This window comes from Magallana gigas, chromosome 5 (genome assembly GCF_963853765.1).
Source record: "Magallana gigas chromosome 5, xbMagGiga1.1, whole genome shotgun sequence".
NCBI classification, from domain to species: Eukaryota; Metazoa; Mollusca; class Bivalvia; order Ostreida; family Ostreidae; genus Magallana; species Magallana gigas.
In genome coordinates this window covers 49,850,251-49,866,968 of record NC_088857.1, presented here as the reverse complement: position 1 = coordinate 49,866,968, position 16,718 = coordinate 49,850,251, and the positions used below count along the sequence as shown (strand labels likewise).

The 16,718-nt window shown below is 32.2% G+C and overlaps 1 protein-coding gene across 5 annotated transcripts; it reads left to right on the top strand.

Moving 5' to 3' along the window:
• The first annotated feature begins 3,668 nt into the window (after window positions 1-3,668).
• LOC105330098 (peroxidasin homolog) lies at window positions 3,669-16,638 on the top strand. Of its 5 annotated transcripts, XM_066086137.1 has the most exons (15): window positions 3,672-3,992; window positions 5,302-5,457; window positions 5,665-5,823; window positions 6,027-6,068; window positions 6,784-7,077; window positions 7,233-7,526; window positions 8,039-8,325; window positions 8,687-11,514; window positions 12,872-13,027; window positions 13,206-13,358; window positions 14,489-14,533; window positions 15,187-15,477; window positions 15,588-15,881; window positions 16,061-16,347; window positions 16,457-16,638. In XM_066086137.1, the coding sequence occupies exons 8-15, from the start codon at window positions 11,301-11,303 to the stop codon at window positions 16,619-16,621; spliced, it is 1,605 nt and encodes a 534-aa protein (XP_065942209.1). In that variant the 5' UTR covers window positions 3,672-3,992; window positions 5,302-5,457; window positions 5,665-5,823; window positions 6,027-6,068; window positions 6,784-7,077; window positions 7,233-7,526; window positions 8,039-8,325; window positions 8,687-11,300; the 3' UTR covers window positions 16,622-16,638. The 5 variants fall into 5 exon arrangements, with proteins under 5 accessions (XP_065942212.1, XP_065942209.1, XP_065942210.1 ...); XM_066086138.1 differs by lacking the exon at window positions 6,027-6,068; XM_066086139.1 differs by lacking the exon at window positions 8,687-11,514 and having other exon boundaries at window positions 3,675-3,992.
• Window positions 16,639-16,718: the final 80 nt, after the last annotated feature.

Here is a 16,718-nt window from a genome sequence, read left to right as displayed (position 1 = left end):
ATTACATGTAATATATACAATCGTATCGATTGAAGAACCAAGTTAAATGTTATAAAGAGACAGTACAGCGCATCTGATCAAAAAACCGACTTGAAAAAATTGTCCGATCGGGTTCGGTATTTTTGTACTACTCATGAATGTTTAAACTTTCAGAAAATTACAAAGTTCTCAATGAAATAAATCTAATTATTTCATTAAAATTAATAATTACTTGTAACCTATCACATATTTACATCGCAACGTTATGGGGTTCAGCCTTCTATACTATTACGCATGTGTATGTACTGTATACAAAACACATGCAGGGCTCGCGAAGATTCTCTTGGACATGTTTGTTGATAAAAATGTTTTTTTTCTACTTCTCTCAGGTAATAATTGTTCAAAGTTTTTAAAATTACCATAATTATCATTTTTTAAGCATAAATTTTCCAGGTTTATCATAGGAGTTGCTAAAACCTAAATTCATTTGTGTAAATGAGGCCCCTTGAGGGATTATTTGACATATTTATGTCTGTTCATTTTAAAATGAACCGAAATTGGTAAACCATTTATAAATTATCGAGTAAGTGACGATGTGTTCCGTTTAGAGAGTCCCTTTAACCTCGTATACTATGATGACGTAGTAAGACGAAGATCTTGTAGTTTTCAGCACGTCTCAATTACTGTCAATCAAAGTCCACGTGGTACAAATAAACGATATAAGATTATTCCGGTTTGTACGACCTTTAAAATTCCGGAGGCTCATAAATACGTTAATTAAGTACATGTATGTGAAAGGGATTTTTATGTATTTTAACTATTACAATCAACGTTATTTCTTATTTCCTAACGATACAATTGGTAAATCTAAAGTTATTCACACATGTTTCAGCTGTACTGTCTCTTTAATGTTCATGTTGTCCGGCTTAGTTGGAATATACAATCATGTAATTTTTTTTTAATGTTATGAAAAATTTTCTAGACTTTATAACGGACAAAACCAGTCATATTCATGATTTAAAAGAATTCTTCATCAATATCTTAATGTCTCTCATCAGAGACTCAGCTGATCTTTCTCCCACCGATAAATATCTCGCACCAATATAAGACAATGATAATGCATGGTTGTTATGTTTTAATTTTTTAATTTATTGTGTGGTAGTACATGTAAATAAATAGGACCTACATGAATCTCAATTTTAAGAGGATAAAAACTACAAGTTTTTATCGTAGTTTTAAAATTTGATTTACAAATCCTTTATTGAAGCTCTTCTAAAAAGTTGAAATTAAATCGCTTTCGAAATTAAGTTCATTTTTCCAAGACATGCATGAAATTGTGCACTTAATAAACGAGAGTATATTGAAAGAACACAGATCCCTGAAATGACAATGTCCTACAAGATTGTTTAATTTTGCTGTCAAAAGCGTTAACTTTTCATGTTTTAGAAATTTTAAAATCAAATGATTCTGAATTAATATATATAGTGTATAGGGTAGGGATTCTTAATGCAGGGTGGCCAAAATGGTCATTTAGTGTTAATGTATAGAGAATGTTTAAAAAAAAGGTCTATTGACAGGATTAAAAACTGACTGCATATTTAGAAAAACTCGATTAAGCTGTCATATTTTATAATATTTTATGCCACCTACATGTAAGGCAAGTGTTATGGCTGGGAGAGGGGGGGTATATTTATCTTGTTATTTTATTCTGCTCAGGAATTTCAATGAAAGAAATGATATACCCTGGTAATTCACATACATGTGTATTTAGAAAAGAGAAAGAATGAAGCTGTGTATCAAAGTTAAGATATTGGGAAAGTTAATTGAGTTATCTTCCCTTGAATTGCTTCTTCGTAATGGAGTTATTAAAAATTTAATATAATGTAATTAAGAAGTTGTATGAATAAAAAAAACCAGGCAGATATTTTTATTTATTGAAACAAAAACAGTTTTTTAAGTCTATATATAAATAAATAGACTCGTTAATAATAAAATATTTATTGGCTATAATAAATCACTGATAACAGTGCATGTAAAATGATATTGGTATAAATACCAGATGGTGTGTGATTATTGTATATACTAGTATGAAAATTCTGAAGTTGGGACGGATATAACGAGAATTTTCAAGTGTCAATGTTACATGTATGTCAAAGTTCTCTTTTATGTTTTTTGCTTAAATTCCAACAGGGAGAGTTTCTGTCTGCCACTTGGGGTGGGGAATGTGAGGATATTTTAATAAAACATGTCTACTAGCCACCTTGTTTTAGTTTATTTATGAAAACATATACACATAAAACCTATCTTGAAAGTAAACAAATATAGGAAAATTATTTTCATCTATTTTCTTGTACCTTTTCAATATCAGGTCATGTACTCTATTATGATCTTTATAAGTTTTTCGCTAAAATCATAGGATTCATAGTCCTTTTTGAAATATTTCAGGAAGTACGGTGGTCGTCATTACAATATTTTAATTTTTTTTTTTTTTACACCAGAATGAAACTTAATTAAATGCATATACGAGACTCCTCGACACGTTTGTGTATAGGCTATGGTACTCAGGTGACCGTTAAGTTAAGACCTATTGGCTTCTTGTTTCGTTTACGCACTTATCATTTTGTACGTTTGGTGATTTTAAATTGTAACACTATACAAAAAAAGTAAAATTCAATGCAATTTAATCTTTATTAACGATACAATTCCATAAAAAAATAAAAAATATCGCTTCTCAAGTATCGTCCAAACATCCAACTTTGGAGATATAATAGTAAAATTATATTCGCATGCAGCACTTTGCAAGATGATTTCTTGTAGACCCAACGTTTACATCGAAAAATCGCCATGTTCTGTAATAATGCGCATGCGTAGACTCCGAAAACGGAGTCTAAATTGCTTCGGGAGTCCGACTAGACTGGTCAAATACATGTAGTGTACAGAACAATTCAAACAAAGAATAAAATAATTTGTTTGATCTTTTCAACAGAACTTTCAGCTTCGATTTTCATTCACAAAGAAGTGCACTGGCTTCAAAATTTTTTTTTTTAAAATGAGCTTGCTAAATATTTATCAATCTTATTGTTAAAATGCCATATTAAATATTTATCTGAAAGAATTGTTCATCTAACAAGAATAATATTGAATTTTTTTTAATATATCAGACTTTAGTAAAGGCATAAAAAGTTAAAAATGAATTTAACCGATTTGAAAATATGCTTCCTTGAGTCTTGTGACTTGAAAATAATCAAGATTAAAGGTATAACAAAACCTACATTTCCGAGTATGGAGAAGCGGCAACGGTTACTAAGCTCTTTGGTTGTGGTTTATATTATCAAGTTTTCTTGTCTCATTGGTGCTTTAATTACGGAATATTAGGAAGATGAAGATGGTTACCACTTAAAGTTATATAAATTTTGTGTTGACAAGATAAGCACTTGCCAAAATGTAACATCGCAGCTTTAAACAATTCAATTCTGACATTTGGTCAGAATAATAAAGCCATCAAGTGACGAAAATGAAACAATTCTTAACCATTGTATGTATGATCGGAGTAAAGATACATTAGTGCCTGTAATGTATCGCAAAATGCATGTTGTATTTTTTTTTATTAAGCTGTAAGATTTTTCGACTGCACGTATGTTCTAAAGATTTAAAGTTCCAAAACATGCAATGATATTTCAAAGCCTGTCTTTTGTTGTGTATTCGGGAAGTTAACACACAATATTTATAGACCTTCAATCATCAAAAAAAGAAGAAGACGCCGACCAGTTTGAACCGAAAGTATAGACAATTTTCAAGCCGAAAAAGAGGGAAGTTTCTAAACATGAAAAAGGAACGACAGTTTCTATGCTTTCTGATTGTTATGTATCCTCTGAAGATTTCGTGTCTCCTATATGCGTTGTTGACGGACTACTGGGTGGAAACAGATGATTTTCACTTCGGGCTTTATAAGTACTGTGTCGACAACACAAGTACTTGTCTGGATGTCACAATTCAGCTTCAAACTATTGAAGGTATACTATGACAATGCAAAAAAGTTTACACAATCTATAAAGTATTTTCTTGGCATATAATTATAAATACATTTTAAATGATTTGAAACTGTATACAAGTTGTTCCTTCGAGTAAAATTATTTTTTTTTATAAACAAAAGCGTATATTTTAAATACTAACCCGTAAAAATAATTTTATATTTTTACTTTCAAAATCATTTAGTTGATATGAAGAAAACTTCTCACTCAGGAAAGTAGCGTCGTTTTTGAAACGGAAAGAACAACCCGAAAATAAAATCGCTAATCTTGAAACTTTTACAAGATTATATAACGCGCAAGGGCGGGAATTAACACTTTTCACATTAATATGTTTAAACGTATTTTCGGTTCCCGAAAAATTACCAGTATTCACTTTTTATGTAATCATTCAATATCATTTCATTGCAAAAATATACCTTGATGCAAATTCCTACTGACTTTGATCCGTCAAGCCGTGTCCACCACCTTATTCTCATTTTTGCCATTTCTGGTTGGTTAATCGAAAATGAAAGTAGGTTTTTACTTAATTTACAATATAAGGTAAAATTAAATTAAATTGTAGTTTATGGACATCATTTCACGTGTTGAAATACCAAAGGTTTAAGCAGTTTGAATACTTTTGTGTTGAAATTCCAAAGATTTAAGCAGTTAGAATGAATTCAAAACCCACCATACAAGTATTTATCTTACGAGTATAAAAATATGTTGTGGAATGGAACAACATTTTATCCAATGGCAGAGCGCAGCCTTAGTCCAGACAAAAATGATGTTTGTGTCGGGTTAACAGCCCTAGCATTTTGATATGCCTGTTGATGTTGTTCACTTAAAAAACACACCAAATTAGATTTGAAAAAAATAAAACGTGGATCGAAATAAGTTAAAATAATTGCATGTTCTGCGGTTTATCTTCCATAGGTTAGTCACGGCGCAAACGTTTAAAGTTTGTTAAAATAATTATTTCATCTAAAAAAAATGTGACTATGTCACTTGTTATCTTTGTAAAATTCTTTCACTCGTATGACACAAAAGTTGCTGTTCATGCTTTTGTGGATTTTCAAAAAGATTACAGGTTCATTTATTCATAGAACCGGTTAGTAGGATTATGAGAAATCAAACTTTTTATCAGTAAATAAAAATTTATTTAAATACGTAGACTAATTTCAGTCAATGTTTTTTTTGCTGCAGTGCATTTTGATAAACCTTTAAGTCATTGGTTTCCTTTGTTTTCCAATGTTTTATCATATTTAACCTCAATCTTTGGAGTACTTTTACTACCTTTTTGTACTTTCAGATCATATCTTGGTCACCAAATATTCTTTGATCATCGCCTGTATACTAGTCTTTGTCTGTCTGGTGTTTTGTGTGAGTTTATGCTCTGAATGCAGCGATTGGCTGAAGAAAAAGAAAATGCATGCCAGGGTCAATGTGACCGGAGCATTTTTCCAATGTATGTATACTCTCTCGTCCATATATTAGATATATTTGAATCTGAGTGAAGCAAACTGAATGATATGTATTGTAGAACATTGCTATCCTAAACCCCTTAATTCCTATTAAATCCTGAAATGTATATTCACATATCTTATGTGTGTTAATTGTTATATTTATAAAGAAAACAAACGCACTCCAAATAACCATTGGCTTTGTTTTCCAGTTTTACTAGAGGCTTGCACAGTGTTTACATTTGTTCTTGGAGTTACTGATCACGACCTCTTACGAGTCTCTCAACTTAGCTGGTCGTTCTACATAGCATCTTCAACGATGTGTTTCACGTTTTTGTTTCTATTCGTACTTCTCCACAACACCTTATATTGTAAGTATCTGTCGTGTATGTCCGTCGTTTTGTGTTTCTATGTCTCTTACTCCCCCTTTTCTGTTTTTTATTGTAACAACATTACAAAAAACAATGAAAAAAGTCATACGATACAATCATGTAATGCAAACATAGTACCAACAACATGGCTCACTATGATGTTATGAAATTTTTTTAAAAAAACCTATGCATAACAATTGCAGGCAATAGAAATTCCTGTTTAACTACAGTTGTTGATTCTTCTGGTGAGTACACAAACTGATTGAAATTGTAACAGAGAAAATACAGCCCCATCAATCACGAAGGCCTCACCTTGGCTCTTCGGATATGTTAGGCAAAGATCGATGGGTCTAATCGTATTGAAACGAACAGTGCTGCAAAAACAGTTTACTTCTTGAATCTAACTTGTGTCTTCTAATTAATTTCTATTAAACATTGACTCCGAAGCTTCTGATAGAAAAAAAAATTCAGATGGCTCACTGCACCGTGAAATATTTTCACAAATCCGCAGATAATTACTTGATTATGATAGATATCATAATGGATAAGAAGTATTTAAGTCTTATAGGCAAACAAATGTGCAATTTTGGATGAAAAATTACATTTTCAAAAATTAAAGTCAGTTAACATGAATAAAAGCTCCTGGCGGATTCGAACTCATGATCTGCGGTTCAGAAGCCCAAGACCTAAGACGATATACAACTTAATCGAACGATATTAACAGTTTAAAAAACATTTAAATCGCCATCTTGTGACGTAGTGTTTTAAAAAGTATGAGTGTAGGTGTAGTGAGGTACCTTGAATATCTTTGACAGTCCTGTTTGCTGTTTTTTGAAAATTGATAGTTGGCTGGGTTATCTGCTTATAATAGAATTAATTGTGTATTCTGTATGTATTTTGGATTACATAATAATTTTTTTTTAAAAACGGATTTTGATTTCAAATATTAACATTTTGCAGGAACAAAACTAAATTTTCAAACCCCTCCGCAGAGTGTTTCTGTCGACGCTGGCAACACAGTCTCTATTGTTGCTTACGTAAGAAATGCAAACCGCGTTTATTGGTGCCAAGGTAGAGACCCCGTGGTTCGGATATCCACGTCTTTTGAAGAACGTTTTAATAATTCTCATAAAGCTGAACTTACCTTGAAAAATGCTAGACTTGAAGACAACGGGGAGTATACTTGTGTAGCAGAGAAATATGGAAAGAATAGAAAAGAAATCAGAGAATCGTTCTTTATATATGTGCACCGCGGTAATCATCTCTCATTTTTCTCTCTCTCTCTCTCTCTCTCTCTCTCTCTCTCTCTCTCTCTCTCTCTCTCTCTCATGCCGTATTCGTCATTACATGTATATAATAATCTGATGTGTATTCATTACATAGTGTCATATTTTGTCTATGTCTTCCAGTAAAACCAGTGTTCTACACAAAACCAAAGGATCTCACCGTGCATGTTGGAGAGACTTTAAATCTAGAGGCAAATGTCAAAAACGCGGAGGCAATCTCGTGGTTTCATGAAGACCAGATTTTGATAAACTCCAAAAATAAAATCACCCTCAAGTTTGTAAATGAAAAGGCATCGTTAAAAATCGACTGCGTAACAAAGAATGATGAAGGAGACTATACCTGCTTGGCTAAGTCAGGAATTGACCCCATCAAAGCGAAGGAGGAATCTGTTTATTGTCATGTCCGAGTTATTGACGGTAATTAAACAATTTTTATAATTTAATGAAGAAAGAAAAAAGAAAACGAGATCTTGACATAAATTTTAAATGCAAACCATGTGAAATGAGGTTGTGTAAACCGACAGCATTTTGTAAAGCGTCAGTGATGCAAGTTGGGTTGGATGTAGCGGTGCACTTGTAAGAAGCACTGTAATTTTTTAAAATCCAGGTATAGTTGAATAAAATCTACATTATGATTTTTACCAATTACAAAGAGAGGTAGTACACGACCTAAAGATTGTAAATTATTTCAAGTTTGCATGCGTTTATTTTTTCATTATGAGAGTCAAATTAATCCAGGTCGTTAGATTATTGTTGCACCCTGTTTGACATATAACTCATTTGGAACGAAATCAGTGTAAATTAACAAACATGGAATTGTATTCTTTTTTTTCTAATATCAACTCAAACTGGCTTATAGTATTAACACTGTCAGAATTTTCATGTATTAAGTAATTAATCTAAAACTTTTTTCAAACATCTGTTTTCAGCTGAACTGCCTTCATTTAATAATGTCCCAAATTCCCTGAATATCAAAAGTGGTTTAACTCTGGAAATAGCGATCAACGTTTGTGGATATCCAAAACCCAAGAACGTTTGTTGGTTCAAAGATGGGAAAGTTATCGAGAGAAGTAGAAGTGTAATAATGCAGTATATGGAGGGAGACTGTAGACTTCTAATCCATGATACAGTTCAAGCTGACTCAGGCATGTACGAATGTTATGCTGAAAATGCACATGGAAACAACCGGTGCAAGATACCCGTAAAAGTTACAAAGGTAAGGAAAGAATGTATTCTCAATCTAAGCATTCCAACTTTCTTGCTTTTTGAACATAAAATTATCATACTAATACCTGGAAGTCAGACAAATTCAAAAATCTTTATAAACATAAAGAGTCTTGATTGGAAGCAAGAATACTATTTTTAAAAAACTTAGAATACCAAAATATATTGTGTACATGTTTTAAAATGGTCAACGCCCTAAATTTATTATTGTTTGTCAGTGTTGCATTGTTTCGTTGATTTTTAAAATCTAAGGCAATAACTTAAAGTGAATAAAATGGTTGGGGTATAAGTAAATCTGGATTGATTTTTATCATTACTTCCTTAATACTGTTTACAATGTTTTGCTTGTTTAGGATGATCAAGAGCCTATTTCGTGTACACAAGTTCTGATTGGAGTTATTGAGGGGTAAACAAATGGATGTGGAACAGTCGGGCCCCTTCTAGAGAGCGCACATAGTTGAATTTGTAATAATGTATATGCCTACTAGAATATTAATCCTGTCATTGTTTACCGTCCAATCAAAGTCCGTTGTGTGTCATCGTCGTTGTCTTCCTTGTAAACTTTTTACATTTGCTGTTCATTACCAAATGGTCTTTTCAATCAAATTTTGCAGTATTTATCTATGAATTAAACGCATTCAAACTCGTTAAAATTTACCCTGCATGCATAGCATACCGAGTTGCTTATAACTTCAAAAGTTTTTAGTGCTATTTCGGCCGTACTCTGCGAGACTGACATAATGTGGCCAATCAAATACATGTAACGGATTTGTCTTTTTGGCTTAACTAGCAGATCGTCAATTGCAAACGATCTGGTACGATATCATGCGCATTGAATGGTTGGTTACTACTACTTTTACATGTATATACTCTAGTGGACGCTGCGGTAGAACAATATGAATTATCTACCCTTTGCTGTAAAAGCCTCTCGTGGTCCATGGCAAAGTAATCGATTATCTTAAGCCAGCTTATGATGTTTATATCTGTATTATATGCGAGTTATGTCACTTTGTGCATTATTCAAATCTTTTGTAAAAAGAAATAGTAAAACATGCGGTTTTACAATGAGCTACTAAAAAAATAAGGATTTATTGCCTTTGAAAATGCATAGATTTAATGACTGCAAAGTAGGTAAAATATGATGCTTGGTATAAGTCTAGACGAACCCTCATTGAAAAAAAAAATTACTGCATTATGTGCATAAGTGGATGATAAAAGCGGTGAAAGGCAAGTCACAGACGGCAACATAGCGGCTGTAAAGTTTTTTTGTATCTCTTTATTCAAATAATATAACAAAAAAGTGTTGGTCCTCGACAGAACAAAACACTTCTAAGGTTCTTTGACCATACTGTCTACGTAAATATATGTTTGTTTCACTGAATGCTAGGCGGAAATATACTATATTATGTTAGAAAAACTCGTTCTATATCAAATTCGAACAATATCAGCTTTATAATATGTTGTTTCAATAAATACGCATGTCTTTTTTACTAAGAAGCACAAAACCGGTGCCATATTGTCTTGGAATTGCTATTGACAGAGAAAGATGGGAAATAAACCAACTTGATATTATTCTAAATTTTCAGGGCCATATAATGGATTCAGTTACATAAAATATCAATGTTAGATTTACAAAAACCAGTAACTTTATATTTTTAGTTATTTTGAGATGATGACATATCATATGATGAAAATACTGTACTATTGAAATTAGTTCATAACTACATTGTAAAATCTAAGAGATTTAGCTTAATATATTTATCTTAACTATAACTATATATATCTAATACATGTACACAAAACTAGTATACTTATGCCATAACTGTACTAATAGGTTTAAAAAAAAAATTCTCTTTCTTTTTTCCACAAACCGGGTTTTGCCAACCTTCTTTTTTAGCCCATCTGAATATTATATTTTTTTGCATATATTTTTATGCTTCATCATACTATTCTATTAATAAGTGTATTAATTAATTTGTCATTTATATCTTGCACATTATATGTATTACCGTGCACCCTGTGGAGAACGCTTACATAGGCATTGCCTGCTGACTAATCAGTTTATGTAAATATATATTTGCATAATAAAATAACTTCAAATCAAATCAAAAAATATTCGCTATATATGGTTGGTCTTTGGTCAAAGTAACAAGCAATGTTGTATAAAAGGCATTGGCAGGCATGTTTGGCCCAAAGCCTGATAAAAAAAACCCAACGCAGAAATAAGCAAGAAAACCGAGTGCGTGAAATGGCGTGTGCCTACACTGATGCAACAAAATTGTTAAACACAAGAGGCAAGTAGTTCGAGTATTTTTTTTTATCAACGTTGGAATCTTAAAATTAACATCATAATTCTTGGAACAGTCATAATTGTACCATAGCAAAAGTCTATAATATTAAATGATGTCAGACAAGCAACTTAATCAGCTACATGTAAGTGTGGATATTGTGATAACTTATGGCACATACACTTGTATGCTGTAATCAAGAAGTGTAGTTTTCTGTTCGTAGTATAATAACAAGACTTCTCAAGAGCAGTTATACGACATGTGGTGATAACAGTGTTCAAAATCAAAAGCACAAAGGCAAATTACAAAACAGGAGCAGAGCAAACACAGACTTCAAAAAAAAATTAGAGGTAAGATTAGGTGCCATGGAGAAGTAAATATCTTCGGCTGACTGGTCACACCCGCCGTGTACTCTTTGTAGTAATGGGAAAGAAAGGAAAAGAACGTAGACAATTAGGTGATTAATTATGGTCTAACAATTAAAATGAAAAATGTTAGTCAGCCCGAGACCTATAGAATATTGTAATATCTAACCAGGATAGTATTGCATTCATTATAAAAGCTCATTTAAAGGTATTGAAAGGTAAAAAAAAACTTAACCGATTTGAAAAAAAAAATCTTCCTTTTACGAGTTTACTAGATAAAAAAAATATGAAGATTAGAGGTATAACAAAACTGCATGGCAAAACCTACATTTCCGAGTATGGAGAAGCGGCAACGGTTACTCAGCTCTTTGGTTGTGGTTTATATTATCAAGTTTTCTTGTCTCATCGGTGCTTTATTTACGGAATATTGGGTGGATGCAGATGGTTACCACTTCGGGGTATTTAAGTATTGTGTTGACAACACAAGCACTTGCCAAGATGTTACGTCTCAGCTTCAAACAATTGAAGGTAAACATTATCATTTTAGTACTTCCTTTTATATCTATTAGAATACTGATCCAAGTTGATGTTTTTAATTTATAAGTTCAACATTCTTCCACTAGACTCGGTTCTATATGAGATAACTAGTCCTGACAAATAGAGATGTTTTCTACTGTCAATTGAATTATTCCAAAGGTTTTTTTCATTACAATATATTAAACAGCATAGTAAAGATAAGTAAGGAAGCCCAAGTTGCAAACTTAAACCTAAGCTAGGGGTGATGGTGTGAGGTTGGAGTTATGTATAAATGCATTTAAAAACATATGATATACAACTCTTATTTCTGTAAGAAAGATTGTTTGCAAGTGTTTGGCATATCAACTAGCTCAATTTCTTTCTTCCACCCCAACAGGTTTTACATTTTATAATGTGTATAATCATGAAATACTTTATGGATTGAGTTGTTTATTATATTTTCATCCATGTAATCTATCATAACCAAAAAAAGAATGCAATGGGCAGTGCCTTGCTAAGATCATAATAATTTTGTATTATTGCTCAATCTGAATAAGCAAAAAACCATACGGAAGTTTTTAATTCAATTTTTACAGGTAAGAAGACCCATTTAAACTGTTTTATTCAACTAATTACTTCCTCTTATAATGCTTGTGAACCATGAAGACCTGTTGTTATATGATGTTAATAGATACTCTCTCTCTCTCTCTCTCTCTCTCTCTCTCTCTCTCTCTCTCTCTCTCTCTCTCTCTCTCTCTCTCTCTCTCTCTCTCTCTCTGGCTGTGGTTCTGTTTAGACTATAAGATTGTCCTTAAAAGAAAGAAGTCTAAGTAACAATATGGGGAAAACATTTAAATTTTGAAGTTAAAAGAAATCATATTTTTCGTTATTTAATAAAAGTTTATAATTTAATTCTGGTTGTAACATGCTTTCTGATTGGTTGAAAAATTTATTTTATATCGTATGAAGAATGTTGCCTACGTCATAGTAAGACTAACGTCAAAAACGTAACAATCCGCCTGACGTTATGTTTGCATTTTGTACAATTTGATGTCATTTTATAGATCAAATGACTGTTTTTATCAACAATTGATAGCAAAAAAATTGAATTATAAGAAATGAATTCCTTATTTATTAGTTTTATACGATATAAAATAGTTTGGAACAGTTTACGCTTTTTTATAAACCGCTTCGCGGTTTATAAAGCGTAAACTGCCCCAAACCATTTTATATCGTATAAAACTAATAAATATGGAATTCATTTCTTAAATATCTCAACAAATCATTTTTAAAATATAAGGTGAATCTGATAATATGTTGATCACCGAGCCTCCTTAAGGATTTTTTTACTTGAACAACTATATTTTAGACCCCTTGTTGGGCACCCGTTATTTGTTGATCAGCGCCTGTGCCTTGGTATTCATCTGTATGATGTTCTGTGTGACGTCAATAAGTAAATGCTGTGGGACTGATAGAAAGACAAAGATATTAGCAAGAATCAATGTCACAGGAACGTTTCTTCAGTGTAAGTGTAATATTGAAAAAAAAAATGAAGTTTAGTTTTATTTGTCTTGTAAACAATATGAATATTTGCCAGGAGTATATTAAACACATTACATGATTATGACTATTATACTTATTTGTTATAAAAAGAAATCCAGAGTAAAAAAAAAGGATGATCGTTTACATTGCTTCTGTTTTAGTTATATTAGAGACTTCGACAGTGATTACATTTGCCCATGGAGTGACTCATCTACCGCGTGGTCCACAGATAGGCTGGTCCTTCTACATAACCATCTGTATGGCGGTTTTCACGCTGATGCTCTTCTTTATTCTTCTGCTCACCACCTTTTGTTGTAAGCTCCTAATCACTTACTTATCTCTGTCAAACAGGAAGCCAAGATGTTAACATTAGGTGTTTCTATATGAATTATATATTATATGATATAGCAAGAAACATTGTACATGTACAAAAAAGATTTTCAGAAAATTTCAATATACTGTTCTATTGTGTTTTCGAATTCTGGTGTCATTTTAAACTATGACAAAGTTTGTAACTGAATAACTTTTTTTTTCAATTATGCCATATCTGCATGCTTGGATCCAATCTTGATAACAAATATACAGCCCAACTAGCCTTAAATACATGTAGTTTACAAATCCAACTTGTTTGAAATAAAATTATAGGTATACCGGTAATCCATTAAGTTCTTTCCGAAACAATTTTTATTTTGATACCGTTAAAACTCTTCTCAAATCATCACTTTCAAATTTACATTTATAAAGTAACGTTTCATCCAATAAATATGTATGTACATGTATAAACATCCTAATTCGATTGAAGCTTTGGGTCATGTGCATTGTATTCTCAAAATTCCCACCAAATAAATTCAGCTACTCTAAACTGCAGAAATAGAATAAATCAATAAAGTCTGCTAAAAAAAGAGATGACTTAATGACTTATCAAGAACCTTTCCTAGTTACATTTATGTAACAGAGTAGAGTGAGATGCATATATAACATACAAGGGATTTAAAGGCAAAGTAACTTTAATTAAGAGAAAAACTGTAGATAAATTCAAAATAACAAAACAATAGAAAATTTTCTTAAACATCTACAAGGCAATTCACAATGAAATTCTAAATATGGAAATTATCAGTACGATTTAAGGAATAATAAGTCAATACTTCAGCCAGTATGAGGACCACAAAGCATGTACAACTGCATTCATTGAAGAGGAGTGGTAATACTTTTTTATACAGAATCCAAAATATATTGGCTGCTCGATATAGACTCAAATAAATTTTTGATCACACTGCACGATGAAAAGAAAACATTAAAAAATGTTTCAATGCAACCATGAAAACAAAATTCATAATATAACAGTCTTAAAGATTTGAATGATGAAGACTAACTTTCCAATATAAAGTGCATTTAAAGTAGTTTAAAATTTTTATCTTATCTAATTTAATCTGAATATTTGTAGGTAACAAAAGATGCTATTTGGATAGGGCATCAAATTTTTCTTCAAGTAAGTATTAATTCGCTTAAAATCACGATACTGTATTCTGATTGTTAAACACCACAGAGTTTTATTATTTATTTATAAACGTTATGTAAGTATAGGTAAACTATGATAATACAAATGTATTTTATTCTAGAAGGCCTACAATTTTTAGTAGGTGTTTTTGAAAATCCCTAACAGTGAATTTTGAATTCAGCTGACTGACTTACACTATGACCAAATACGTTTTATAGGCTTTGTATTGACAGTTTCAAAAATTGTTTTTCCTTCTTTATTGCACTTTGGTGTCTTCTGTGATGAATTTTTAAAAAAATCTGTGATGGGCGTTTTTCTCTCAGAACGGAAATAATAGTTTCGAATGAAATGAATAAAAAAGACTATATTTATTAATGAGACTTCTATGGAATCATTCAAAGTCGAGGGGGCCAATTTTCGTGGATTGCTTTATTTTTACGGGTTTGTGGGGACGTAGTTTCGTGTATTCTATTTTGCCTACAACAGAAAATATGACTTAATCACCATAATTTATTAATTCGTGGAGAATGTTAGTTTGAGGATGAGAGGTACCCAATAATTCCACGAAAATTGAGTCCACAAAAGTTAATGATTTCACAGTAAACTGTTGATACTTTCATTAGACTGTAAAAATTTTTTTGCAGAGCTTACTTTCATAACACCCCCACAGAATGTTTCTGTTGATGTTGGTAAAGCGGTGTCTGTTTTTGCTAATGTAAGAAACGCAAGCAATGTTTATTGGTGCAAAGGAAAGGACCAGGTAATCCGGATATCCTCGACATTCCGCCAACAGTTTGACGAGTCCAACCAAAAAGCTGAGCTCACATTGAGTAATGCTAGACTTCAAGACGACGGTGAATATACTTGTGTAGCAGAGAAGTATGGAAGAAATAAAAAGGAAATCAAAGAATCATTCTTCATTTATGTGCATCACGGTTGTATATTTTACTTTTATTATCTCCCTTTTTCACGTTTTATAATTGAATACTAAGTACGGTGTCAACAGAGAGTATCTGGTTAATGTATAACTGTTTGTGAATTTTAGTGAAACCTGTGTTTACAATAAAACCTAATGATGTTACCGTGCATTCCGGAGACGAATTATATACAGAGGCAGTCGTCAATAATGCGGAAGTAGTGTCGTGGCTTCACCAAGGCAAGATTTTAAGCAGCGCCAAAAACAAAATAGCAATCAAGTTTGTGAACGGAAAGGCTTCGTTAAGAATTGATGGTACAACAAAGAAAGATGAAGGAGACTATACCTGTTTGGCTAAATCGGGAACTGACCCTCATAAATTAAAAGAAGAATCTGTAGATTTTCACGTCAGCGTCAGTGACGGTAAGATGACAAATTGTACTAATGTGGGGAAAAAGGAACATATCCCATACATTTTCTAAACTGTTTCTTTGCAACATGCGAAGTCAATGGTTGAACTGGGCTTGTACAAATAATGTAATACCATGATACTAGTCATATGTTAATGTTTTAATTGAGATTCTAAGACTTTTTTTTTACAGCTGAGCTGCCTTCATTTGAAAACGTTCCGCAAACGGTAAATATTAAAAATGGTACAGCCATAGAGATGGCGATCAAAGTAAGAGGATTTCCAATGCCAAAACAAGTCGCATGGTTCAAAGATGGAGAACCTGTAGTGAGAAGTAGAAAAACTATAATGCAGTATATCGATGGAGCCTCCAAATTGGTAATCTATGATACTGATCTTGCTGATGCTGGTTTGTATGAATGCTATGCCGAAAACGAACATGGAAACGACAAGTGCACAATACCTGTTAAAATTAAAAGGGTAAGAAACGTCTAGTTTGTTTTTCCTTGCAAGGATAAATGAGCCTCACTTTTTGGTATATTCCGCTACAAAACTTCAGATTAAGATTGACATTAATTGTTTTGTTTAGGTTGACCATGATACCATTGAATGTTCAATATGCATGGATCGGCCACCATCAAATGTTTTGCCGTGTGGTCATGCCTTCTGCTTGGAGTGTATTGGTATGATGAATTTTAAGTGTGGCATGTGCAGGTCTCCTTTTAGAGATTACAAACCGTTGTATTTAACTTAATACGACATAAAAAATGCTGCACAAAATTAGCAAAATATGTTGGAGGGAGAGAGACACACAAATAGAAGTAGAGAGAGAGAGAGAGAGACAGAGAGAG